This window comes from Hemitrygon akajei, chromosome 8 (genome assembly GCF_048418815.1).
Source record: "Hemitrygon akajei chromosome 8, sHemAka1.3, whole genome shotgun sequence".
NCBI lineage: Eukaryota > Metazoa > Chordata > Chondrichthyes > Myliobatiformes > Dasyatidae > Hemitrygon > Hemitrygon akajei.
Genome location: NC_133131.1, coordinates 171,851,023 through 171,876,532, shown reverse-complemented (window position 1 = coordinate 171,876,532; position 25,510 = coordinate 171,851,023). Strand labels below are relative to the sequence as shown.

Here is a 25,510-nt window from a genome sequence, read left to right as displayed (position 1 = left end):
GGTAACTCATTCCACACATGTACCACCCTCTAAGTGAAGAAGTTCCCCTTGAAATATTTCACCTTTCACCTCTGACCTTGGTTCTAGCCTCACCCAGCCATGCAGCCAGATGGGATTAAGCGGAAGACCAGGCCAGCACAGTATAGATGGGCCCAAGGGCCAGTTTCTGTGCTGTGATACTCTTGCCTATCCAGTCTCTCCCTTAAATGGAGTTGAGAGGGATAATAAATCAGCCATGATGGAATGGCAGAGCTTACTTGACGGTCTAATTCTGTTCCTATGTCCTATGGTCTGACTTAAGCTGTATAGTCCGGACTCTGAGAGTTTTCACTAGTGCTGGACAATGAGCTCCACAGCAGCTGTGCTGGGGCTGGGACTACGATGGCCTGGACCCAACCCTGTCACCTCACCATCTCTAACCCTGAATCTGCCTTTCTCCACCAGCATCCTCTGGAAACCCAACGGAACCAGGGAACGCCGAGGTTCGAGAGAAATGCTCCCATTTCTACAGAGTTCACAGTGTTCCAACAACAGCCAGCGAATGCTATCAAGCCGAACGAGAACCTTCCAGACCTCAGTGAGCACAAAGTTACTTGTATGAGATGCTCAGATTTTATTGATGAACATGAAGCAATAATCCAGCATGTGCTTATGATCTTATGGTTTTGGAACATTAAACAATGGTGCTAATAATTGCAGAGAACGTGTCACAAAACTAATTTCTTTGTCCATGTTTTACAGATGAGATCCGAAGTTTGCTTGCATCAGTCAAAGACACTGATCAGAAAAGAGGTGAAGATGCAACCACTTTGAATTCTCAAAGAACAGCAGATGTTGGTGAAAATGTTTTGGATGACGAGGATATCTACACTGACCAGACTTCTAACATACTTCCTTTGGTAGATAATGACATTGAGGAAGCTGGCATTGACAATGGCAACAGAAAATTCCAGGATGGAGATGATAACAATAATGGCGCTTGCGGCTTTGGTTCTGAGATGGTGGATGCCGAGGATGATCCACAATTGTACCTCGCGCTGCAGTATTCCATGGACAGCAGGTTACAGCAGACCAAGGAAGACGAGGATCTTCAGAGGGTCCTAGAGCTGTCAAAGATCGACGAAAGAGACCTGGAACTTGCAATTCGTGCATCCAAAATTGAGTCCACTGAAGCTGGGCTCGAAGAGGCTATCAAAATGTCTATGGCCGATGCCCTACGAGCTTCTAATTCTGCCCACTTAACAATCTATGGCAGCGTTGACATGGATTTCAACCAGCTGGTGGACGAACTAGAGAGGAAAATCCGATCTTTTACTTGTGAACAGTCGGTTCAGCACTCCTGCCTCCAGAACCTGCCCAGTGAATACAAGAGTTACTTAGAGTATCTTCAGCGCAAGCATGCTGTCTCCATCGTTGGGCAAGGGAATGAAGTCACAGTCCGTGGATTTGTGGAGTATGTCATGCTCGCCAAGGAGAACATTACTCAACTTGTGCAGTGGATCGTCGAAGATGAGGTGGCCAGAGTGGAAGAAGCTTCCTTAGCCAAATCAGTCCAGTGGGTCAGGCATAACTGGCAAGGTGTTGCTATTCCTTACACGTTGAAGGCCAATGCTTTCATTGAGAAAGCCTTTCAATGCAAGCAGAAGAAGATTGATGTGATATTTGACAACCAGCCGTTCACCATTGACTTCGAACAAATGACGGAATACAGTGTTGGGGCAACAGAGACCCTTAAAGTTGAGAGGAAATCTCTGACTAGTTCTTCTGGTAATTATGATTTCTGTGTCTCTCTAAATCAGTTTTGACTTTCTCTCCATAGATAACTGCCTGACCTGCTGTGTTCCTCCAGCATTTTGTGTGTGTTGCTATGGATTTCCAGTATCTGCAATTTCTTGTGTACAGATCCATAATTCCTTGAAAGTGTTGTCACAGGTAGATAGGGTCATAAATAAATCTTTTGGCACAATTGCGTTCATAAGTCAGAGTTTTTGGTACTCTGTTGGGATGTTATGCTGAAATTGTACAAGACATTGCTTATTTACTTGAGTCCAGACATCCTTGTTCGGGCATAGGCTGCTGGCAGCAACTTTCCAGGGTCCTCATTCCTGAGCCAGTCTTTCAAATTGTCCCCATCTTCTAAGATCCTTCCTCTCCCAGGGTTGAGATCTTCGGAGCTCCTGCTGGCATGTCTGTAGCTCTGGGTGTTCACAGGATGGGTTTGCTAGCCCCATGCCCAACCCTCCTCCTCTCACAGCCGGGCTTGGAGTTGTACAAGCTGTTGGTGAGGCTGCATTTGGATTATTCTGTGTAGTTCTGGTCACCTACCTACAGGGAAGATATCAAAAAGTTCCACCTACTTTTCACCTTCTTTTGTGCCATGCTAGAGAATTCTGGATAAACTCAACAAGTCAAGCAATATCTATACAGAGAGGAATAGCTGATGTTGCTGGAAAAGTAATTTTTGTAGGCGTGCAAATTACTTTCTCTCGAGTGCTTGTCCATCTCCCTCAAGAACCTGAATGCCACCATCATCGCTGCTCTCTGAGGAACATAGTTTACCCAGCTTTTCCACCTATCACCTCCTAGCTTCTTACTTCATACTCCCCCCTCCTGTTCCCCATGCACCTAACTTCACTTATCATTCCTTCCCCTCCCACCTGCTTATTCTGGCTTTTTCTCCCTTCCTGGCCAGTCCTGATGAAGGGCCTTGGCCCAAAACGTTTACTCACTTCTGTAGATGCTGCCTGACCTGCTGAACTCCTCCAGCATTTTGTGTGTGTTACCCTCCTATCTTGTTTTGCATCACTTGGCCATCGCTTCAAATCAGTGGCCTCTGGTTTGGAAACAGGTTGTTTCCATTAACAAATCGCTCAAGGACCAGTCTTCAAAGTAAATTTATTACCAAAGTACATATGTCACTAAGATTCATTTTCTTTTGGGCATTCACAGTTAGTACAAGAAACACAATAGTATCAATGAAAGACGGCACCCAACAGGACAGACAACAACCACTGTGCAAACTGTCCAAATACAACAAGAAAGAAAGAATAATAATAATAAATAAATAAAGCAATAAATATTCGGAACATAAGATGAAGAGCCGTTGAAAGTTGAAAGTAGGTTGAGGCCAAGCTTGTAGACATGCTTCAAGTCTCCCTTAGTCACCTTGTTCTGGCTTCCTCCAATGAGTCTCTGGTTCAATTATTTCATCCTTGGAGCCATTTCAGTAATTTATTTTTCACTGCCTTTGCATCTGTAAGAGTAGTGTTTAGAATTGTTGCAATACAGAATTGTTTTTTGGGTTTCTTTTGTTTACTATTGTCACGTGTACCAAGATTTGGTGAAAAGTTTGCCTTGCATACTGTCCATACTGATCAAATCACTACACAGTGCATTGAGGTAGAACAAAGTAAAACAATAACAAAGTGTAAAAGCTACCAAAAAAGTGCTGTGTTGGTAAATGATAAAGTGCAAGATCATAACGAGGTAGATTGTGAGGCTAAGAGTCCATCTTACCATACAAGAGATCTGTTTAAGAGTCTGATAACAGCAGGGTAGAAGCTGTCTGATAACAGCGGGGTAGAAGCTGTCTTTGAGCCTGGTGGTACACGCTTTCAGGCTTTTGTATCTTCTGCCCAGTGGGAGTGGGGAGAAGTGAGATAGGGTGGTGAAGATACTTTTTGGCATGCTGGACTTCATTGGTCAGGGCACTTGAGTGTGAAAGTTGGGATGTTATGTTGCAGTTGAACAAGACATTAGTGAGGCTGCATTAATGTGTTCAGTTTTAATCAGTAAATTGTTTTTATTTAGAGAGCATGTTAACAGGCTCCTCCAGCCCAATGAGGCAACATTGCCTATTTACATCCATTGTGATCAATTAACCTACTAACCTTTGCAATGTGTGAGGAAACTGGAGCACCCAGAGGAAACCCATGTATTTGTGGGGAGAACGTACAAATTCCTTACAGACAGCAGCTGAAATTGAAGCCAGATTGCTGGCACTGTGGTAGTGTTATGCTAACCGCTATACTACCATGCTGCCTGTTAGATAGATAGATAGATAGATACTTTATTCATCCCTATGGGGAAATTCAACTTTTTTTCCAATGTCCCATACACTTGTTGTAGCAAAACTAATTACATACAATACTTAACTCAGTAAAAAAATATGATATGCATCTAAATCACTATCTCAAAAAGCATTAATAATAGCTTTTAAAAAGTTCTTAAGTCCTGGCGGTTGAATTGTAAAGCCTAATGGCATTGGGGAGTATTGACCTCTTCATCCTGTCTGAGGAGCATTGCATCGATAGTAACCTGTCGCTGAAACTGCTTCTCTGTCTCTGGATGGTGCTATGTAGAGGATGTTCAGAGTTTTCCATAATTGACCGTAGCCTACTCAGCGCCCTTCGCTCAGCTACCGATGTTAAACTCTCCAGTACTTTGCCCACGACAGAGCCCGCCTTCCTTACCAGCTTATTAAGACGTGAGGCGTCCCTCTTCTTAATGCTTCCTCCCCAACACGCCACCACAAAGAAGAGGGCGCTCTCCACAACTGACCTATAGAACATCTTCAGCATCTCACTACAGACATTGAATGACGCCAACCTTCTAAGGAAGTACAGTCGACTCTGTGCCTTCCTGCACAAGGCATCTGTGTTGGCAGTCCAGTCTAGCTTCTCGTCTAACTGTACTCCCAGATACTTGTAGGTCTTAACCTGCTCCACACATTCTCCATTAATGATCACTGGCTCCATATGAGGCCTAGATCTCCTAAAGTCCTAAAGTGTTATTAGGAAAGGTGCTGTTTAAGGACGGCAAGGTGGAGATACGTCTCTACCAAAGGAGGTGTTAGGCACTCTTCCCTTCAGTAGCCTGCAGGCCACCCTTGGGCAAAGTGGTAGAACCTGCTTAGCTGCTTCCCCCCCCCCCCCCAACCCCCCCACTGGAATGAGCTGCCAGGGGAAGTGGATTAGGCAAGTGTATTAACAACATTTCAAAGGTACTTGGACAGGGAGGTGTATAGAAAAGATTTAGAATGGGTTCCTTAGATGCAGAAAAAGCCTTCGATAGGATTGAGTGGAATTATCTTTTTAAGACCTTAAAGTTTAATTTTGGGCCTAATTTTATTCGTTGGGTTAAATTAATTTACTTGTCTCCTACCGCTCAAGTTATTACTAACTCTCAAATTTCTAAGCCCTTTAAATTACAGCGGGGAACTAGACAAGGTTGCCCTCTTAGTCCTTTACTTTTTGCTTTAGCTATAGAACCCTTAGCAATAGCATTTCGAGAACCTAAGGGCATTTCTGGTATAATAAGGGAAGGTATGACTCATAAAATTTCATTATACACTGATGATATTTTACTTTTTATCTCTAACACTGAAACTTCTTTACCTTCGGTTCTTTCTTTAATTTCCCAGTTTAGTTTTTTTTCAGGATATAAGCTGAACTTACATAAAAGTGAGCTATTTCCTTTAAATGACCTAATGTCATCAAGTGCCAAATTTCCGTTCCAAGTTGTTACAAGTCAATTTCATATCTAGGTGTAACAATTACTAAAAACTTCAAGAATTTATTTAAAGAAAACTTAAACCCCTTATTGAATTATGTGAAAAAGACGCTTTCTAAATGGTCTCCTCTTTCTTTATCCCTAATTGGCTGAATTAATTCGATTAAAATGAAGATTCTTCCTAAATTTTTATATCTTTTTCAGGCTTTACTTATTTTTATTCCTAAGACCTACTTTGATTCTTTAGATTCAATTTTAACATCTTATATTTGGAGTAATAAACAAGCTCATTTAAGTAAAGTTTACCTACAAAGAAATAAAGAGATGGGTGGATTAGCCCTACCCAATTTTAGGTTTTACTATTGGGCTGCCAATATAAGGAATATTACTTTTTGGTCCTATTATATTTATCGTAAAGATTGCCCATCATGGGTCTCCTTAGAAGTTAATTCTGTAAAAAAAATTCCTCTATTGTCTCTCTTCTTGGATCATACTCTTCTTTTTCAGCAAATAAAACAACAGATAACATAATTGTTAAGCAAACTTTAAGGATCTGGTCTCAATTTAGAAAATCTTTTGGTTTAGCGAATTTTTCATTATCATCTCCCATTCTCATTAATTATTTTTTTATCCCTTCCATGACTGACAAAGTTTTTAAGGATTGGGATGAACTAGGTATTAAGTGTTTTTGGGACCTGTTTATCTCAGGATCTCTTGCTTCATTTGACCAATTGTCAACTAAATTTGCACTGCCAAAAACACATTTTTACAGATACCTTCAAATTAGAGATTTCTTACGTTTCCAATTAACTACTTTTCCTATAGGTCCTGATAAAAATTTACTGGACGATCTTTTAAATTTAAAACCTTTTGTTAATGGTTCTATTACCGGTATCTATAACTTGTTGATTGATTCTAGACTAGACTTTTTAGATAAAATTAAAAAAAGCTTGGGAGGATGACCTAAATTGTCAGATTTCTGATGAAAGATGGAATAAAATTCTTAAATGGGTTAGAATGGGTTCCTAGCCTGGGGTCCACAGACCCCTCAGTTAATGGTAGTGGTTCATGGCATAAAAAAAGGTTGGGAACCCCGGGTTTAGAGGGATATGGGTTAAATGGGACTAATTAGATGGAATCTTGGTCAGCATGGACAAGTGGGCTGAAGGACCTATTTCCGTGCTGTTTCACTGTATGCAAGTAGTGGCCTACCAGTATTTTATCAGGATTAAACACAACCTCTTTGGAAAGATGACATATGGACCATGTGCGGGCAGATAGGGTAAACTTAAATTGATATCATGGTTGGCACAGATATCATGGACCAAGGAGCCTGAAGTAGAATCAAGATTCAAGTTTCGTTAATATCATTTCCAGTACTCAAGTATGAAGGAGAGCAAAATAATTGCTACTGTGGATCCAATGCAGCACGAAAAAAAAGCATGGAATAAGATAAAGAACATAATAATAGTAAAAAGCACAATAAATATAAATACATAAAGTAGCCTCTATACATAGATTAATGTATGTCCATAAAGTGACACCAAGCACAGGAGTGTCTGTACATAAGATGACTGACGGGAAATGATAAAGTAGTTGGGTGGGTGGAGGTGTTGATCAGCCTTACTGCTTGGGGAAAGTCACTGGTTTTGAGTCTGATAGTTGAAGAACACTGCAGCTTAGAAACAGGCCCTTCGGCTCTGCCAACCTGGTTTCTGCCTAGTCCCATCTACGTTCATCCAGACCAAAATCCTCCAAACCCCTCCCATCCCTGTACCTATCCAAACTTCCTTTAATTGAACTTCCATCCACCACTCTTCTGCTGCTTTGTGTTCTATGTCTTGTTAACAGCTTTGCCTGAGGGACCGAGGTTGTGGTGGGTATGGAAACATTCGATGTCACGATCTTAGACCATTGCATTTGTTTACTGAAACAGCAATGTCATTTTCCCCACAGGTGTAGACTCGCTGCCTCTGGCTGGATGCGTTGAACTTGTCCAGCTGAATGAATCCACCGAGGAATACACCAAAATGACGTCCCACTTCTTCAAAACCCTGAAGGACCTGCATGACAAGATCAGAATTATAAAGGTCAGATAAGTTCCCTGTTAGAACACACTTGGAGTATTGTGTTCAGTTCTGGTCACCTCATTATGGGAAGGATATGGGAGCTTTGGGGAGAGTACAGAGGAAATTTACCAGAGTGCTGCCTGGATTAGAGGGCATGTTACATGAGGAAAGTTTGAGTGAACTAAGGTTAAGAGGGGTTAAAAGATTGGGTCAATATCGTGGGCCAAAGGGCCTGTTCTGTTCTGTAATACTCTGTAAGTCTGCTGCCACTGAAGAACAGGCGTAGGGCAAATGTTGGCTTGAGATGGAGTGGTATGATAGTGTACTGGTTAGTGTAACACTCCACAGCGCCAGCAACCCGGATTCAATTCCCACCACTGTGTGCATACTCCCCATGACCGTGTGGGTTTCCTCCGGGTGATCTCACGTTCCAAAGATGAACAGGTTAGGGTTAGCAAGTTGTGAACATACTATGTTGTTATGGTGACTTGTGGGCTGTGTCCAGCACATCCTCGGATTGTGTTGGCCATTGAAGCAATTGGCATATTTCACTGTATGTTTCAATGTACACGTGACAAATAAAGCTAATTTTTATCTTTTTTAAAAAAAATTCACTTCTAGGATGTGGGCTTGAATCTGGCCATGACTCAGATATCCGATTAAAACCTATTGAATATTGAAAATTCTAAATAGAGTGGATGTGGAGAGATGCTTCCTATAGTGGGGGAGTATAGGGTAATGGATGACAGATGACACATATTGTTCATACATAATTCACACTGTCCTACATAATTCACAAATGCAGTAATTGAATTGTGTTCATTTTAAGAGACGGCTTCTGACGTAATGGTCATATTGGAAGTTCGTGTTGGAAGTTAAAGGCTGTGGCTTTCATTAAGCACATAAAACGACTCTTCATGTTTATTCACAAAATCCTACAGGAGTCGAGGAACAGAGGGCCCCACCTCAGAATACAAAGACGTCCCTTTAGAACAGAGATGAGGAGGAATTTCTTTAGCCAAGAGGGTAGTGAATCTGTAGAATTCTTTGCCACACATGGCTGTGGAGGCCAAGTCATTGGGTGTATTGAAAGCAGAGGTTGGTAAGTTCTTGATTAGTAAGGGTGTCGAAAGTTACAGGGAGAAGGCAGGAGAATGGTGTTGAGAGGGAAAGTAAATCAGCCATGTTGAAATGTTGAAGCAGACTCAGTGGGCCAAATGACCCAATTCTGCTCCTGTGTCTTATGGACATATGGTCTTATATAAAACTTCAGCCATACAGCATTTGGAGCATTGTGCGCATTTCTAGCCTCCCCATTATAGGAAGGACGTGGGGAGGGTTCAAAAGAGGTTCTCCAGGATGCTTCCTGGTTTAGAGGGCATGAGCTATAAAGAAAGATTGGACAAACTTGGGTTGATTTTCCTAGCGTTAGAGGCTGAGTGGAGACCTAATGAAAGTTTTAAAAATATCATTGACATAGGTAAACAGTTAGAATCTGTTCCTCAGGAATCAGGATCACTATGGAGGGGCATTAACAGAAGTTAGAGAAATCAGTGTTCATGCCATCAGGTTGGAAAACAACACCTTGTATTCCGACTGGGTCACCTCTAACCTGATGGCATGAATATTGATTTCTCTAACTTCTGTTAATGCCCCTCCTCCCCTTCTTGCCCCATCCCTTATTTATTTATTATCCCCCCCTTCTCTTTTTTCTCTCTCTGTCCCTCTCACAATCACTCCTTGCCTGCTCTCCATCTTCCTCTGGTGCTGCCCTCCCCCTTTCTTTCTCCCTAGGCCTCCCGTCCCATGATCCTCTCCCTTCTCCATCTCTATCCCTTTTGCCAATCAACTTTCCAGCTCTTAGCTTCATCCCTCCCCCTCCTGTATTCTCCTATCATTTCAGATCTCCCCCTCCCCTTCCCCCTTTCAAATCTCTTACTATCTCTTCTTTCAGTTAGTCCTGACGAAGGGTCTTGTCCCGAAACATCGACTGTACTTCTTCCTATAGATGCTGCCTGGCCTGCTGCATTCCACCAGCATTTTGTGTGTGTTGCTTGAATTTTCAGCATCTGCAGATTTTCTCATGTTTGCGTTTAATATTACTGGCATACATCGTGAAATTTGTTGTTTTGTGGCAGCAGTACATTGCAATACAAAATATTTTTTAAAAGCTATAAGTTATAGTAAGTAATGCATAAAGAGCACTATCATTTCAGAGGACCTGGCCTGGGGCCAGTACCTAAGGGTAATTACAAGAAAAGCATGGCAGTGTCTTCACTTCCTTAGGAATTTGTGAAGATTTGACATATCTAAAACTTTGACAAACTTCAAAGTGTGTGGTGCATCACAGCCTGGTATGGAAACAACAATGTCCTTTAATGGAAAATCCTCCAAAAAATAGTGGATACGGCCCAGTCCATCACAGGTAAAGCCTCTCCAGCATTGTCACAGGAAAGCAGCGTCCATCATCAGGGACGCCCACCACCCAGATCATGCTCTCTTCTCACTGCTGCCATCAGGAAGAAGGTACAGGAGCCTCAAGACTTGCCTACTAACAGGTTCAAGAACAGTTATTACCCCTCAGTAATTAGGCTTTTGAACCAGTGGAGATAACTTCACTTGCCCCATCACTGAAATGTTCCCACAAGCTATGGACTCACATTCAAGAACTTCTCATGTTCTCGATATTTATTGCTTATTTATTATTATTATTATTTCTTATTTTTGTATTAGCACTATTTGTTGTGCACACTGGTTGTCCACCCAGTTGGTGTGGTCTTTTATTGATTCTGTTGTTATTGGATTTATTGAGTATGCCCACAAGAAAATGAATTTCAGGGTTGTACATGGCGACATATATGTACTTACAATAGATAATAACTTTCCTTTAAGCTTTGAGGTGGGGGCGAAGAGGGACTGATGGCTCAGTGAAATTGACCTTAATGAAATAGTACTGGAGGACTGAGTTGAAGTCCAAAAGATTAATAAGATTTATTTACCCTGTGCTTGTCACCCAGGTGGAAAAGGTGCATAATCCATTGCTGTACCAACAGTACATGCTGAAGAAGACCAGCATGGAAGCTACCCAGACCGACGTTGAGCGAGTCCTGTACCATGGAACAAGCGAGCAGAGCGCCAAAGAGATCTATGTGCATGGCTTTAACAGGAGCTTCTGTGGGAAGAATGGTAAGGATTAAAGAACTTGACAGAGCGAGGCCACTCCAGGGAAGGGAGGGGAGGAGGTGGGGTGCTGAAGGGAATCTGGTTGTTCCTAATGTTACGGAATTTTCCCTGTGCCATGTTTGGTTTCCTGCACTGGTATCAAAGATGATCTGCTGCTGTGAACCCACCTGGTTTGCCAATGGCCTTTAGAAAGAGGTCACCAGAACGTGACCACTGGTGGTAGTGTGATCGCTCAAGACAGTATAATGTTCTTCTAAGGGGTTACTCCCCATAATGGAGAACAGCTTGGTGTGATTTTGTTTAACATGGGGAGGCTGATGCATGGGCAACTACCTTGACAAATTGGGGTTAGTGTCCAGTGGCATTGAATGCAAGACAACTGTGAACCTTTCATGGCTGCAGCCTTTCACTGGCTTCACAACTGTTGTGTCATCATGTTCCACCGGCTCTACCATTGAAGTCTAGGACCACTGTCCATCAGTATTTGGTTAAGTTGGCGCAATTAGGGATGAAAGTAATTGCGATCTGTATGGTATTCACCAGACTTGTCAATTGACCACAGTAAGAAGAGAGTAGCGTATTCCAAAAGACCATAAGATATAGGAGCAGAATTAGGCCATTTAGCCTATCAAGTCAGCTTCACCATTTCATCATGGCTAATCCAATTTTCGTCTCAGCCCCAATCCTCCTGCCTTCTCCCTGTATCCCTTCATACATGACCAATCAAGGATCAACCTCTGTCTTAAATGTACATAAAGACTTGGCCTCCACAGCTGCCTGTGGTATAGAACTTCACAGGTTAACTACTCTCTGGCTAAAGAAATTGCTCCTCATCTCCATCCTAAAAAGACACCCTTCCATAGGAAACATCCTTTCCACATCCACTCTATCAAGCCCTTTCACCATTCGATAGGTTTCAATGGGGTCACCCCTCATTCTTCTGAATTCTAGTGAGTACAGGCCCCAAGCCATCAAACGCTCTTCACATGACAAGCTATTCAAATAATGGAATCATTTTCGTGAACCTCATTTGAATCGGTCCCAACACAGAACCCCTGTGGAACACCACTAGTCATTGGCAGCAAACCAGAAAAGGCTCCCTTTATTCCCACTCTTTGCCTCATGCCAGTCAGCCACTGCTGTATCCATGCTGAAATCTTTCCTGTAAAACCATGAGCTCATAGCTTGTTAAGTAGCCTCGTGTGGCACCTTGTCAAAGGCCTTCTGAAAATGCAAGTACACAACATCAACTGATTCTTCTTTGTCTATCCTGCTTGTTATTTCTTCAAAGAATGCCAACAAATTTGTCGGCAAGATTTTCCCTTGAGGAAACCATGCTGACTATTTTTATGATTTTTGATCCCAGTAATACAAAAATCTTAAGTCCTCCCTCCCACACCAACTCCTTAGCCATGTATTTAACTGTATAATTTTCCTAGTTCTGGCCTCACTAGCACATGGCATGGGTAGCAATCTTGAGATCGCAACCCTGGAGATCCTGTCATTTAACTTAGCACCTAACTCCCTGAACTCACTATGCAGAACCTCGTCACTCATCCTACCCACGTCATTGGTACCTACATGGAGCACAACTTCTGGCTGTTCACCCTCCCTCTTCAGAATGTTGAGGACTCGATCTGAGCTATCCCGGACCCTAGCAGCCAGAAGGCAAAATATCATCCAGGAATCTCATTCTTGCCCACAGAATCTCCTTTCTGTACCCCTAATGAATCCCCTATCATCACAGTGTGCCTCTTCTGCCCACTTCCCTTCTTCTGAGTTACAGAGGCAGGCTCTGTGCCAGAGAGCTGTCCATTGTGACTTCCCTCTCTTAGTTCATCCCTTTTCCCGCCCCGACAGTTTCCAAAGTGATATACCTGTTGTTGAGGGGAATCGCCACAAGGGCACACTGCACTGGCTCCTTCCTGACTGTTGCCCAGTCTCCGTGTCCTGCACCTTGGGTGTAACCACCTCTCTATATGTCCTATCTATTACCCTTCAGCCTCCCGAATGATCCAAAATTCATCCAGTTCCAGCTCCAGCTCCATAACACGGATTGTTAGAAGCTGTAGCTGGATGCACTTCTTGCAGTTGTAGTTGTCAGTGACACTGGAGGTCTCCCTGGCTTCCCACGTCCACAAGAGGAACATTCAACTATCCTGCCTGGCATCTCTACTGTTCCAGCTGAGCAGATTAAAAAAAAAACTTAACCTTGAGCTTTTCGTTTCTTTGCTTTCTCTGACTGAAGCCTCGAAGAGCTGAAGCCTCAAGATCACCACTCTGACTCTGTCCACTCAGACAATGGCCACTGCACTTACCCCTGCTTTCCTTTAATTTGCTCTTGCTAATCAATCCCAAATGCCAACTGGTCACAGGTCAAAGCTCTTTTTCACTGTAGTGACCTGCTGTTACCTTTGGTACTCAGGCAGTGGACCTGATTGCAGTCCCCTCCTCTGAAAACTTCTGAATGACCAGATTGGTTGCTGGTCAAAGCTCTTTATTCAATCCTCTGAGCTGATCTGTCATACAGTTGAACCTTGGCTGGGTCCCTTCTACCTACTGCCTCACCTATTCCTTATTCTCTTGGTAAACTAAACTCCAGTGCTCACTTATCTTAGAAATTTGAATACATTCAGCAGCTCAGCCTGGAAGTTGCTCCTGTTTGACCCAAGCACTTCCCGACTTGTCTTCTTTGCCTCTTTCCGAGAATGTTTTCCTGCCTCCTTCATTTGCACCTGAGGTCCTAGAACAAAGAACATCACAGCACAGTATTTGAAATATTGTGTTCAGTTCTGATCACCTCATAAGAAAGATTTGTAAGTTTTTGAGTGGGTACAGAGGAGATTTACCAGGATGCTACAAGGCTTTTATCTTAAGAGGATAGGTTGAGTGAGCCAGGGCTTTTCTCTTTGGAGCAAAGGAGAACGCAATATTCCAAGATCATTAAAACGTAGAACAGTACAGCACAGTACAGTTCACAATGTTGTGCTGACCTTTAATCTACTTCAGATCAGTCTAACCCTTCCCTCCCCCACAGCCTTCACTTTTCTTTCATCCACATTGCCTGAGTCTCTTAACTGTGTCTGTCTCTACCACTACACCTGATAGTGTGTTCAGCACACTCACTGTGGTGCAAAAAACCTACTTCTGATATCACCCCCCCCCCCTATATTTTCCTCCAGTTATAGCTTAAAGTTAGTGGATTGATGTAACTGTGTGTGGATTAGTCATAGGATTATACAGCACAGAAGCAGGTCCTTCGGCCCGACTCATCCATGCCAGCTAATTTGCCTTCCTTAGTTAGTCTAGTTTGCCTTAACCCTTGAAACCTTTCCTGTCCAGGTACCCGTCTAAATGTCTTTTGAACATTGTAGTTGTACCCACCACTACCACTTCCTCTGGCAGCATGTTCCAACTGGATTCTGGCTCTACGCCCCTAATTTGGTCTACCCTCAACTTCCAAAATCCTAACCATGAAGCCTATTGACACAATCCTTTCCTCACAATCTGTCCTGTGGTCGCCAATATCACTCTAATTAGAGTGACAGTTACACAGCATGGAAACAGGCCCTCAGCCCCATTCGTCTGTGCTGACCAGGATGTCCATCTAAGCTAGTCCCATTTGCCCACGTTTGACTGATATTCCTCCAAACTCTTCTCACCTATGCACTGGGCTCTTCCTGTCCTGGTGTCTTTCCAATGTTGTTATTGTAACTGCTTCTACCAGTGATGGACTGGGCAAGTTGCCAGAGTAAGTGATTAAGTCCTCCACATCATTAAGCACATCTGCACAGAGCACAGGAAAGCGCCATCCACCATAAAGGACCTCCACCACCCTGGTCATGCTGCTGCCATCAGGAAGAAGGCACAGGAGCCTCAGCCCCCCCACCACCAGGTTATTACCCCTCAGCCATCAGGCTTCTGAATCAGAGAGGATAAGTTGACTCACCCTAAGGGGGTGGGTGGGGTTTTTGATTATGCTGGCAGTGAGAAGAGTAGACAAGAGTCCGTAGAGGATAGGCTGGTTTCCATGTTGTGTGCACAACTTTGCAGTTTATCACAGTCACGGGCAGCGCAGTTGCTGTACCAAGCTGTGATGCTGCCTTCAATAAAAATGTGGTGAGTCAAAGCAGACGTTCCATTATAGTGACCAAAGCTGTACACAATACTCCAGGGTGGCCTCACCAATGTCTTGTACTGTTAATTAACTTGATTCTCACCTCTCCACAGCCAAGTGTCCTCCTTGACCCTGTGCAGAGCCCCTGCCCCTACTGAGGAGGGAGGGAACTAACAGGGGAGTGAGAACAGGAAGTGTCTGAATGAATTTCTGTGCTTAACTTTCAGCGGCCGTCTACGGGCAAGGTGTTTATTTTGCAGCAAGCTCTATTGTCTCAGTGGACAACCAGTATTCCCCACCCAGCCCCAATGGGTATAAATTTGTGTTTGTGGTGAACGTCCTGATCGGATCCTACACAAAGGGGGATGTCAAGATGAAGACACCACCACTGAAAGAGAACGGCAATACACTGCTCAGGTATGACTCCCTGGTAGACAACTGTGACAATCCCAAGATATTCGTTATTTTCCATGACACTCAGGCCTATCCTCAGTACCTCATAACATGCCAGTGGAAATGACCCACATCTCTGCCTGAACCGTCCATGAAGATTGCAGAAACGAATGTGCCTGCCCTGTGAATCAAGATTATCCTGCTGCTGTTTTAGCCCAAGCTGTCCAGGCCTTGTCAGGTCCCTGGAGAACTTCATCTAGCCTTAATCAGCTGCCCTGTAGGGGTGAAGAGCAGAATATGATGTTGCTGGGAGCCCACCGATCCTTGGACTTGGTTAACTTTCCCCACCACAAGCCCCCGACCTTGTGTGAAGCTGGACCCTCTGCCTCACGGGGAAAGCAAATGGTAGATTGTCACAGGGCTGGGACACTTGACAGAATTCAAAGCTCCTGCCTTACTGCTGTTTTTTCTGTTCATTTTGGAAGTTTATGAAATAGAATACCTGCAAATATTTGTGTTTTTAGAATTGAAGTTGGGCTTTTCGTGGTGGGGTTGGACGGTGAGGTTGTTCTGCTTCTCTGGCACATCTCGGGTCCCTGCTGTATCTTCGCCAATTTCATAAAACATAGAACAGTACAGCACAGTATGGGTCCTCCGGTCCATGCTGCTGTGCCAACCATTATCATTCTACACCATCAGTTCACCTTCTCCAACCCTTGCCTTTTCCACCCATCACCTCCCAGCTCCTTACTTCATCCCCTCCCCCATTCACCTGGCTTCACCAGTTTGTACTGCTTTCTATCCACCCCCCACCTCCTTATTCAGGCATCTCACCCCTTCCTTTCCAGTTCTAATGAAGGGTCTTGGCCCAAAATGTCGACTGTTTATTCATTTCCATAAATGCTGCCTGACCTGCTGAGTTCCTCCAGCATTTGGTGTGTGTTGCTTTGGATTTCCAGCATCTGCACAATCTCTTGTTTATAATCCTACACCATGATCAATCTAACAGGCTGTAACCTTCCATTTTTCTTTCATCCATGAACCTATCTAACAGTCTATCCACATACCCATCACTCTGTGTTTAAAAACAAAACTACCTCTAACATCTCCCCTAAAATCTTCATCCACTCATCTTACAAGGATGTCCCCTGATATTAGCCATGCTGTCCTGGGAAAAGGCGTTGGCTGCCTACTTGATCTGTGCCTCTCATAATCTTGTAAACCTCTATCGAGTTGCTTCTCATCCTCCTTCGCTCCAAAGAGAAAAGCTCATCCTTGCCTCATAAGACATGCTTTCTAATCCAGGCAACATCCTGGTGAATCTCCAAAAGATACAGGAGCAGAAGCAGGCCATTTGACCCATCAAGTCTGCTCCACCATTCAATCATGGTCTGATCCAATTCTTCCAAATCTCATCAGCACCTTCTCTTGATTTTCCACATCCTTCCTAAATGAAGTGACCAGAACTGAATACAAAACTCCCAAGTGTGGTCTAACCAGGATTTTGTAGAACTGTAACATCACCTGGTGGCTCTGGAGGATTTGAGGATTTACACTATTTGCCACCTTGACAATCATCTTATGCGAAAACTTTGAGGGATCTATGAACGTTGGCTTTGCGAACCCTCTGATCCTCCACGCTGCCATTAACCTTGTATCCCCTTCAGGTTTGGTCTTCCACAGTGTATCCTTACACTTTTCTGTATTGAACTCCATTTGCCATGTTTCTGCCCAGTTGCAACTACAACCCTCCACACTGTCCTCAACATCACCAACCTTCATGTCATCTGCAAGCTTACTAACCCACCCTTCTACTTCCTCATCCAAGTCATTTATAAAAATCACTAAGAGCAGGAATCCCAGAACAGATCCCTGCAGAACATCATGGACGACCGATCTCCAGACAAAATTGATTCCTCTACTACCAAACTTTGCCTTCTGTGGGCAAGCCAATTCCACATTCATACAGCCAGGTTTCCCTGGATTAGCCTTCCAAGGGGAACCTTGTCAAATGCATACACACCACATCCACTGTTCTCCCTTCATCAATGTGCCTTGTCATGTTCTCAAAGAATTCAGTCATGCTTGTAAATCCTGACCCTGAGAATCCTGTCCATTAGTAGTTGTAAGATTCACTGTTATGTAATTCCTAGGATTATCCCTATTATCTTTCTTGAACAGAACAACATTTGCCAACGGTATACTTCTCTTGTACTTTCTTCCATTCAATTTATAAGTATGGCCCTAGTATTAGCCATTTTCACTCTCAGAAAAAGGTGCCACTCTCTACATTATCCCTGCCTTTTATCATCTTGTACACGTCTATCAAGTTGTCTCATCCTCCCTCATTCCATAGAGAAACGCCCCAGCTCGCTCAATCTTTCCTCAAGACATTCTCTCTAATCCAGGCAGCGTCCTGGTAAAACTCCTGTGTACTCTCTGTAAAGCCTCCACATCTTCTCTGAACAACATACTCCAGAGTTCTACAGAGCTGCAATGTTATCTCGCAGCTTGAATTCAGTCCCTGACTAATGAAGGTGAAAACAGCGTACGTTTTTATTTTACCAATCCTATACTGGTGAGTCACACGTGAACTTTAGCTTCTGGTATCTATGACTCAAAGGACTGACCCTACTGTATTACATTTAAGTTTAGCCACACAACCTCTACTTCTGGAATCTGTATCAAATCAAGTTTAATTGTCATTCAAACCATACATGGATACAGTCGAATGAGACAGCAGAGCCAAGGTGCAAAAACATACATGCGTATTTAAAATAGTGAGGGAGAGAAAAAAGAACATAGTCAGTAAGAAAACACATTTTAGTTCAAGACCCTGAGCGACGTCCCACAAATTAATGGTTCCTGGCAGTCCAGCTTGTAATTCCACTGATCTACTCTGGAGGGCAGCACTGACAGGAGTGGCCACCTCGAGCCAAATATTACAACTACAACATGCTACAACACAAGCCCTCGCTACAACTGTGGTGACCCTGCTTCCTCTGTCTGACCCTCACTAAACAAGGGAAGCAGTCCCTCGGCAATGAATGTCCAGCAGGGTCTTGCGATCACAAAAGAAGCATCCACAGTTGAATCACACGCCACCTGCGTGCACCAGCACTGGTGCCTTTGAGTAATAGGCAGCACCAGTCTCCACACGGGTCAGCTCCGGCTCTTCCTGCTGCCCAATGGCCTGACTCGCCTCTCTCAACCCAATGCCCGACTCACCTACTCTGAACTGCCAGCCGGCTCTTACAACAGACACCCTGGCCAACTGCTCTGAATGAGCAGATCACTGGTGTGGTAGAACTGCTGCGCCTGTTGTTCTTGGAATCCAGTATAGTCTTACAATCATAAAAAATACATTTTAAAAAGAAAAGTGCACCTATGGTTACCCCCGAGAGGCCACTGTGTTCGAACGTGCTGCCACCTTACTGGAAGGTACGTGACTGGATCACTACAGCAAGACCCTGCACTGTGATGAAAACAAATGAAAAAGCGTAAGTAATGACCAGACATTCGTATGTAATTGGTGAAATACTCTCAGCTAATCTTAAAATAAACTAAAAGCCATATGCTTGAAGATACTGAACAGTCAAGCTTGATTCTAACTCTTAGAAAACAGAACAGTACAGGAACAGGCCAAGCCAAATAAATTAATGGCTAACCACATTCATGTGCCTATCTAAATGTCTCTTAAAAGTCCCTAATGTATCTGCCTCTACCTCCACCCAGGCACCCACCACTGTAAAAAAAAAAAAGTGTCCCTCACATCTCCTTTTAAATTACCCCCTCTCACCTTCAATGCATGCTCTCTGGTATTAGACATTTCAACCCTGGGGGGAAAAAGTACTGTTGTCTACTCTATCTAAGCCTCTCATAATTCTATGAACTTCTATCAGATGTGCCCTCGGCTTCTGCTGCTCCATAGAGTAGGTAAAAGGTGAGATGGGATGGAAGGCTGATAGAGAAATGGCAGCTGTAAGTGGTTTCAAGGAATTCTGTCTTAAGGCTTTCTCTATGCAGCAAGTTTAATCATTGGAGCCATTCTAACCTAATTGATACATTAAAGATTTATTTTCAAACTGGATTGTGAATGTTTTTGTGGAGTTTTGTTTCTCTGTGCCTGGGTTGATAATAAGGTTCAAAGGTTTACTTACCGTGGAAGTGACCCTTCGAGAGATTCACCTTGACTTTCCGCATTGCAGCCTCTAGCAAGGCATGGACTTCCTCCTGTGTGTTGCCAGCCAGTGGCACAGTTGTGTTGAGGTTATTACAGGGTTTAATTCCCACGCATGTGAAAGGAGTTTCAACCCTTCCCCCCTTTATTGCAAGGGTTTCCTTGAAATGCTCTAATTTCCTCCCATGTCCCAGAGACATATGGATTATGTTCAGTAAATTAATGGCATGCTATGTTGGTGCCAGAAGCATGGTGATACTTGTGGGCTGCCCCCGGTAATCCTCAGCATTATAAGAACATTGTACCATGAAGGAACAGCCCTTCAGCCCACAATGTCTGTATCATGATGTCAATCTAACTAATCCCCTCTCCCTGAACATCTTGTATATTCTATTTCCTATGTGTTCACAAGAAAAGCAAAGATTATTTGGTTTAAATGTTCATTCCTGGCTCCTGTCCATAGCCTGAGCTGCTGGACGGAAATGGGGGAGACAGTGGGTTCACAGACTTCCACAGACACAGCCGGGCATGATAAAACTAGTAGAGTATTAAGGCCCTCCACTGGTTGGGGTCAACCGTGGATGCTGCATCCGAGCTGTCAATCCGAGCAAGCCAGAGCAGTACCATATGAAGAGCAAGCTGTTGCCTGTGCAGCAGGTTCTCTCTCTCTAAGCAACTGATGAATCCAAAGGAACGGCAGAGACTGATACAGTTTGGCACCAGCAGCATTACAGGAGTTGCCAGTCAGTGTTGAACTCATTATAGGGTTGTCTTGGGGAGTCCAGGTCTGGATTTTTTCCTCACAGTTTACTCCCAAAGCCTTCCTGTGAGTGGATATAGCTGCAAGGCACAGGGGTTAGAAACCAGCTTTTCTTCTAGATGAGCTGCCACCCATGGCTGATAAGCCCCACTAGATTTGCAGGAGGGTGGGAACCAAAATGAAGAGGCAGAAGATGGGGTGGTTGGCGCACGTGTAGAGACAGCCTATAGGGGGTTTGTGAGGAAGGATAAGCAGAAGATAGAGCAAAGATGCACTCAGCTAGATGGTTTGAGATGCGTCTATTTTAATGCAAAGAGCATCATAAACAAGGCGGATGAACTTAGAGCGTGTATCAATATGTGGAATTATGTTGTGGTCATTACAGAAACTTGGATGTCTCAAGGGCAGGAATGGCTGCTGAGTGTACCAGGCTTTAGATGCTTCAAAAGCAACAGAGAGGGAGCAGAAGAGGTGGGGAAATGGCATTGCTAATTAGGGATAGTATCACGGCGCAGAACAGGAGTAAGTCATAGAGGGATGGTCTACTGAGTCAGTGTGGGTGGAAATCAGAAACAGGAATGAGGCAATGAGTAACAGGGACATCAAGGAGCAGATAGGGAGGCAGATTCTGGAATGGTGCAACAATAATGGGTTGTTGTGATGGGAGATTTTAACTTTCTAATATTGACTGGCATATCCTTAGAACAAGGGGTTTAGATGGGGTGGAGTTTGTTAGGTGTGTTCAGGAAGATTTCCTGATGCAATATGTAGATAAGCCAACTAGAGGAGAGGCTGTACTTGATCTGGTATTGGGAAATGAACCTCGTCAAGTATCAGATCTCTTGGTGGCAGAGCATTTTGGAGGTAGTGATCACAACTCCATCTCCATTACTTACCATAGTGCTGGAGAGGGATGGTAGTAGACAATTTGGGAAAACATTTAATTGGGGTAGAGGGAAATATGCTATTAGGCAGAAACTGGGAACATAAATTGGGAGCAGAAGTTCTCGGAAATGCACGGCAGAAATGTTGGGAAATTCAGGGAACATTGCATGGTGTTCTGCATAGGTATGTTCCATTGAGGCATGGAAAGGAGGGTAGGGTAAAAGAACCATAGTGTACAAAGGATGTAGAAAATCTAGTTAAAATAAAAGCTGATAAAAGATTCAAGAAACTAGGTACTGTTAAAGCTCTAGAAAATTACTAGGGTGCCAGAAGAATGAAATTAGCAGAGCTAGAAGGAGTGACGAGAAGGCCTTGGCAAGCAGGATTAAGAAAAAGAGGAGCTGAAGACAGCCGGTCAACTAACACACTATAAAAAAAGTTTCATCTAGTGAAGCGGCCATCGTCGAAGTGGACTGAGTCAGAGTGGGACGGTTCTGGCTCAACAGGCAGAGGCAAGAGGTAAGGTTCTGGTAAGTTGTTATTTTCCTCATTTGATTTCTTTTTTAACTAGTAAGTTTAGAAAGAGTGCTAGGCAGGATGTTGGAATGCTCCTCTTGCAGGATGTGGGAAGTCGTTGTCCAGTGTCCCTGACGACACCTGCAAGAAGTGCATCCAGCTGCAGCTCTTAATAAAACCGCGTTAGGGAACTGGATGACCTCCGGATCACTCGGGAGAATGAGGAGATTATGGATAGTAGTTTCAGGGAGGTAGCTACGTCAAAGGAGCAGGGCACAGGTAATTGGGTTACCATCAGGTGAGGGAAGGGGAAAGGGCAGGCAGAGCAGGGTTCCCCTGTGGCCATTCCCCTCAACAACAAGTATACCAATTTGGATACTGTTGGGGGGAGGGGGAATGACTTATCTGGGACAAGCTGCGGCAGCCAGATCTCTGGCACTGAGTCTGGATCTGCAGTGCAGAAGGGAGGGTGGAAGAAGAGGAGAATGGTAGTGATAGGGGACACGATCGTTAGAGGTAGAGGCAGGAGGTTCTGTGGTCGTGACAGAGATTCCCAGATGGTTTGTTGCCTCCCGGGTGCCAGGGTCAGGGATGTCTCTGATCGCGTGCACAGCATTCTTTAGTGGGAGGGTGAGCAGCCAGATGTCATGGTACACATCAGTACCAATGACGCAGAAAGAAAGAGTGAGGAAGTCCTGAAGAATGAGTATGGAGAGCTTGGTAGCAAGTTAAAAAGCAGGACCTCGAGGGTAGTAATCTCAGGATTACTACCTGTGCCACGTGACAGTGAGGGTAAGTGTAGGATGCTCTGGAGGATGAACATGTGGCTGAGGAACTGGTGTAGGGGACAGAGTTTCAGATTTTTGGATCACTGGGACCTCTTCTGGGGCAGGTAGGACCTGTACAAGAGAGACGGGTTACACCTGAACTAGAGGGGGACCAATATCCTTGCAGGGAGGTTTGTTAGTGCTATTTGGGGGGTGGGGGGTTAAACTAGATTTGCAGGGGGATGGGAACCAGAGTGCCAGAGCAGATAGTGGAGCAGGGGTGAAAATAAATGATGTTAAAAGTTTATGCAAAGTCACAAATAGAAGGGTTGTGTGTGGTGGTAATAATCTGAGGTGTGTCTATTTCAATGCGAGGAGTATTGTGGGGAAGTCTGACGAGCTGAGGGCATGGATTGACACGTGGAATTATGACATTGTAGCAATTATTTTTAAACTTGGCTACAGGAGGGGCAGGACAGGCAGCTTAATATTCCAGGGTTCCAATGTTTCAGACGTGATAGAGGCAGAGGGGTGGGGGGGGGGGGGTGGTGGCATTGCTAGTCAGGGAAAATGTTACAGCAGTGCTCAGGCAGGACAGATTAGAGGGCTTGTCTACCGAGGCCATATGGGTGGAGCTGAGAAACAGGAAAGGTATGACCACATTAATGGGGTTGTATTATAGACCACCCAATAGTCAGCGAGAATTGGACGAGCAAATCTGCAGAGAGATAGCAGACAACTGCAGGAAACATAAAAGTTGTGATAGTAGGGGATTTTAATTTTCCACATATTGATTGGGATTCCCATACTGTTAAAGGTTTAGATGGGTTAGAGTTTGTAAAATGTGTTCAGGAAAGTTTTCTAGATCAATATATATAAGTACTGACTAGAGAGGATGCAATATAAGATTTCCTATTGGGAAACGAGTTAGGACAGGTGACAGAAGTATGTGTAGGGGAACACTTTGGGTCTAGTGATCATAATGCCATTAGTTTCAACTTGGTCATGGATAAAGATAGATCTGGTCCTCAGGTGGAGGTACTAAACTGGAAAAAGGCCAAATTTGAAGAAATGAGAAAGGATCTAAAAAGCATGGATTGGGACAGGTTGTTCTTGGGCAAGGATGTGATTGGTAAGTGGGAGGCATTCAAGGGAGAAATTTTGAGAGTACAGAGTTTGTATGTTCTTGTCACGATTAAAGGCAAAGTGAATAAGAATAAGGAACCTTGGTTCTTGAGGGATATTGGAACTCTGATGAAGAGAGAGATGCATGACAGGGATAGGCAACAAAGAGCAAATAAGGTGCTTGAGGAGCATAAAAAGTGCAAAAAATACTTAAGAAAGAAATCAGGAGGGCTAAAAGAAGACATGAGGTAGCTTTGGCAGTCAAGGTGAAGGATAATCCAAAGAGCTTCTGCAGGTATATTAAGAGCAAAAGGATAGTAAAGGATAAAAATTGGTCCTCTTGAAGATCAGAGTGGTCAACTATGTATGGAACCAAAAGTAATGGGGGAGATCTTAAATGTTTTTTTTGCATCTGTATTTACTGAGGAAACTGGCAAGGAGTCTATGGAAATAAGGCAAAGAAGTTGTGAGGTCACGGAACCTATACAGATTAAAGAGGAGGAGGTGCTTGCTGTCTTGAGGCAAATCAGAATAGCTAAATCCCCAGGACCTGACAGAGTATTCCCTCAGAAACTTGAAGGAGGCTAGTGTTGAAATTGCAGGGGCCTTGGCAGATATATTTAAAATGTCGGTATACATGGGTGAGGTGCCAGAGGATTGGAGGATAGCTCATGTTGTTCCATTGTTTAAAAAAAGGCTCTAAAAGTAATCCGGGAAATTATAGGCCAGTAAATTTGACGTCAATAGTAAGTAAATTATCGGAAGGAGTACTAAGAGATAGGATCTCCAAGTATTTGGATAGACAGGGACTTATTAGGGAGTCAACATGGCTTTGTGCATGGTAGGTCATGTTTAACCAATCTATTAGAGTTTTTCGAGGTTACCAGGAAAGTGGATGAAGGGAGGCAGTGGATGTTGTATACATGGACTTCAGTAAGGTCTTTGAGAAGGTCCTGCATGGGAGGTTAATTAGGAAGATTCAGTCGCTAGGTATACGTGGTGAGGTAGTAAATTGGATTAAACATTGGCTCAATGGGAGAAGCTAGAGAGTGGTAGTGGAGGATTGCTTCTCTGAGTGGAGGCCTGTGACTAGTGGTGTACCACAGGGATCAGTGCTGGGTCCATTGTTATTTGTCATCTATATCAATGATCTGGATGATAATGTGGTAAATTGGATCAGCAAATTTGCTGATGATACAAAGATTGGAGGTGTAGTGAACAGTGAGAAAGGTTTTCAAAGCTTGCAGAGGGATTTGGACCAGCTGGAAAAATGGGCTGACAAATGGCAGATGGAGTTTAATGCAGACAAGTGTGAGGTATTGCACTTTAGAAGGATAAACCAAGGTAGAACATACAAGGTAAATGGTAGGGCACTGAGGAGTGCAGTAGAACAGAGGGATCTGGGAATACAGATACATAATTCCCTAAAAGTGTTGTCACAGGTAGATAGGGTCATAAAGAGAGCTTTTGGCACATTGGCCTTTATAAATCAAAGTATTGAGTATAAGAGCTGGAATGTTATGGTGAGGTTGTACAAGACATTGGTGAGGCCGAATTTGGAGTATTGTGTGCAGTTTTGGTCACCTAGAAACTGAGTTACAGAGAAAGGTTGAATTGGTTAGGACTTTATTCCCTGGAGCGTAGAAGAATGAGGGGAGATTTGATAGAGGTGTTTAAAATTATGATGGGTATAGATAGAATGAATGCAAGCAGACTTTTTCCAGTGAGGCTAGGGGAGAAATAAACCAGAAGACATGGGTTAAGGGTGAAGGGGGAAAAGTTTAAAGTGAACATTGGGGAAGGGGCTTCTTCACACGGAGAGTAGTGGGAGTGTGGAATGAGCTGCTAGTTAAGCGTTGAATGCAGGCTCACTTTTAACATTTAAGAAAAACTTGGACAGGTACATGGATGAGAGGGGTATGGTCCAGGTGCAGGTCAGTGGGACCAGGCAGAAAAATGGTTTGGCACAGCCAAGAAGGGCCAAAAGGCCTGTTTCTGTGCTGT

At 43.8% G+C, this 25,510-nt stretch overlaps 1 protein-coding gene across 3 annotated transcripts in view; it reads left to right on the top strand.

Moving 5' to 3' along the window:
* Window positions 1-19,363, top strand: part of parp10 (poly(ADP-ribose) polymerase family member 10) — a 33,886-nt gene extending 14,523 nt beyond the window's left edge. For all 3 annotated transcript variants that reach the window (XM_073055095.1, XM_073055096.1, XM_073055097.1), the window contains exons 7-11: window positions 445-577; window positions 742-1,767; window positions 7,468-7,601; window positions 10,598-10,766; window positions 15,108-19,363. In XM_073055095.1, coding sequence (XP_072911196.1) covers window positions 445-577; window positions 742-1,767; window positions 7,468-7,601; window positions 10,598-10,766; window positions 15,108-15,400 — 1,755 coding nt within the window. In that variant the 3' untranslated portion in view covers window positions 15,401-19,363. The remainder of the gene's footprint in view (window positions 1-444; window positions 578-741; window positions 1,768-7,467; window positions 7,602-10,597; window positions 10,767-15,107) is intronic.
* The last annotated feature ends 6,147 nt before the right edge of the window (window positions 19,364-25,510 follow it).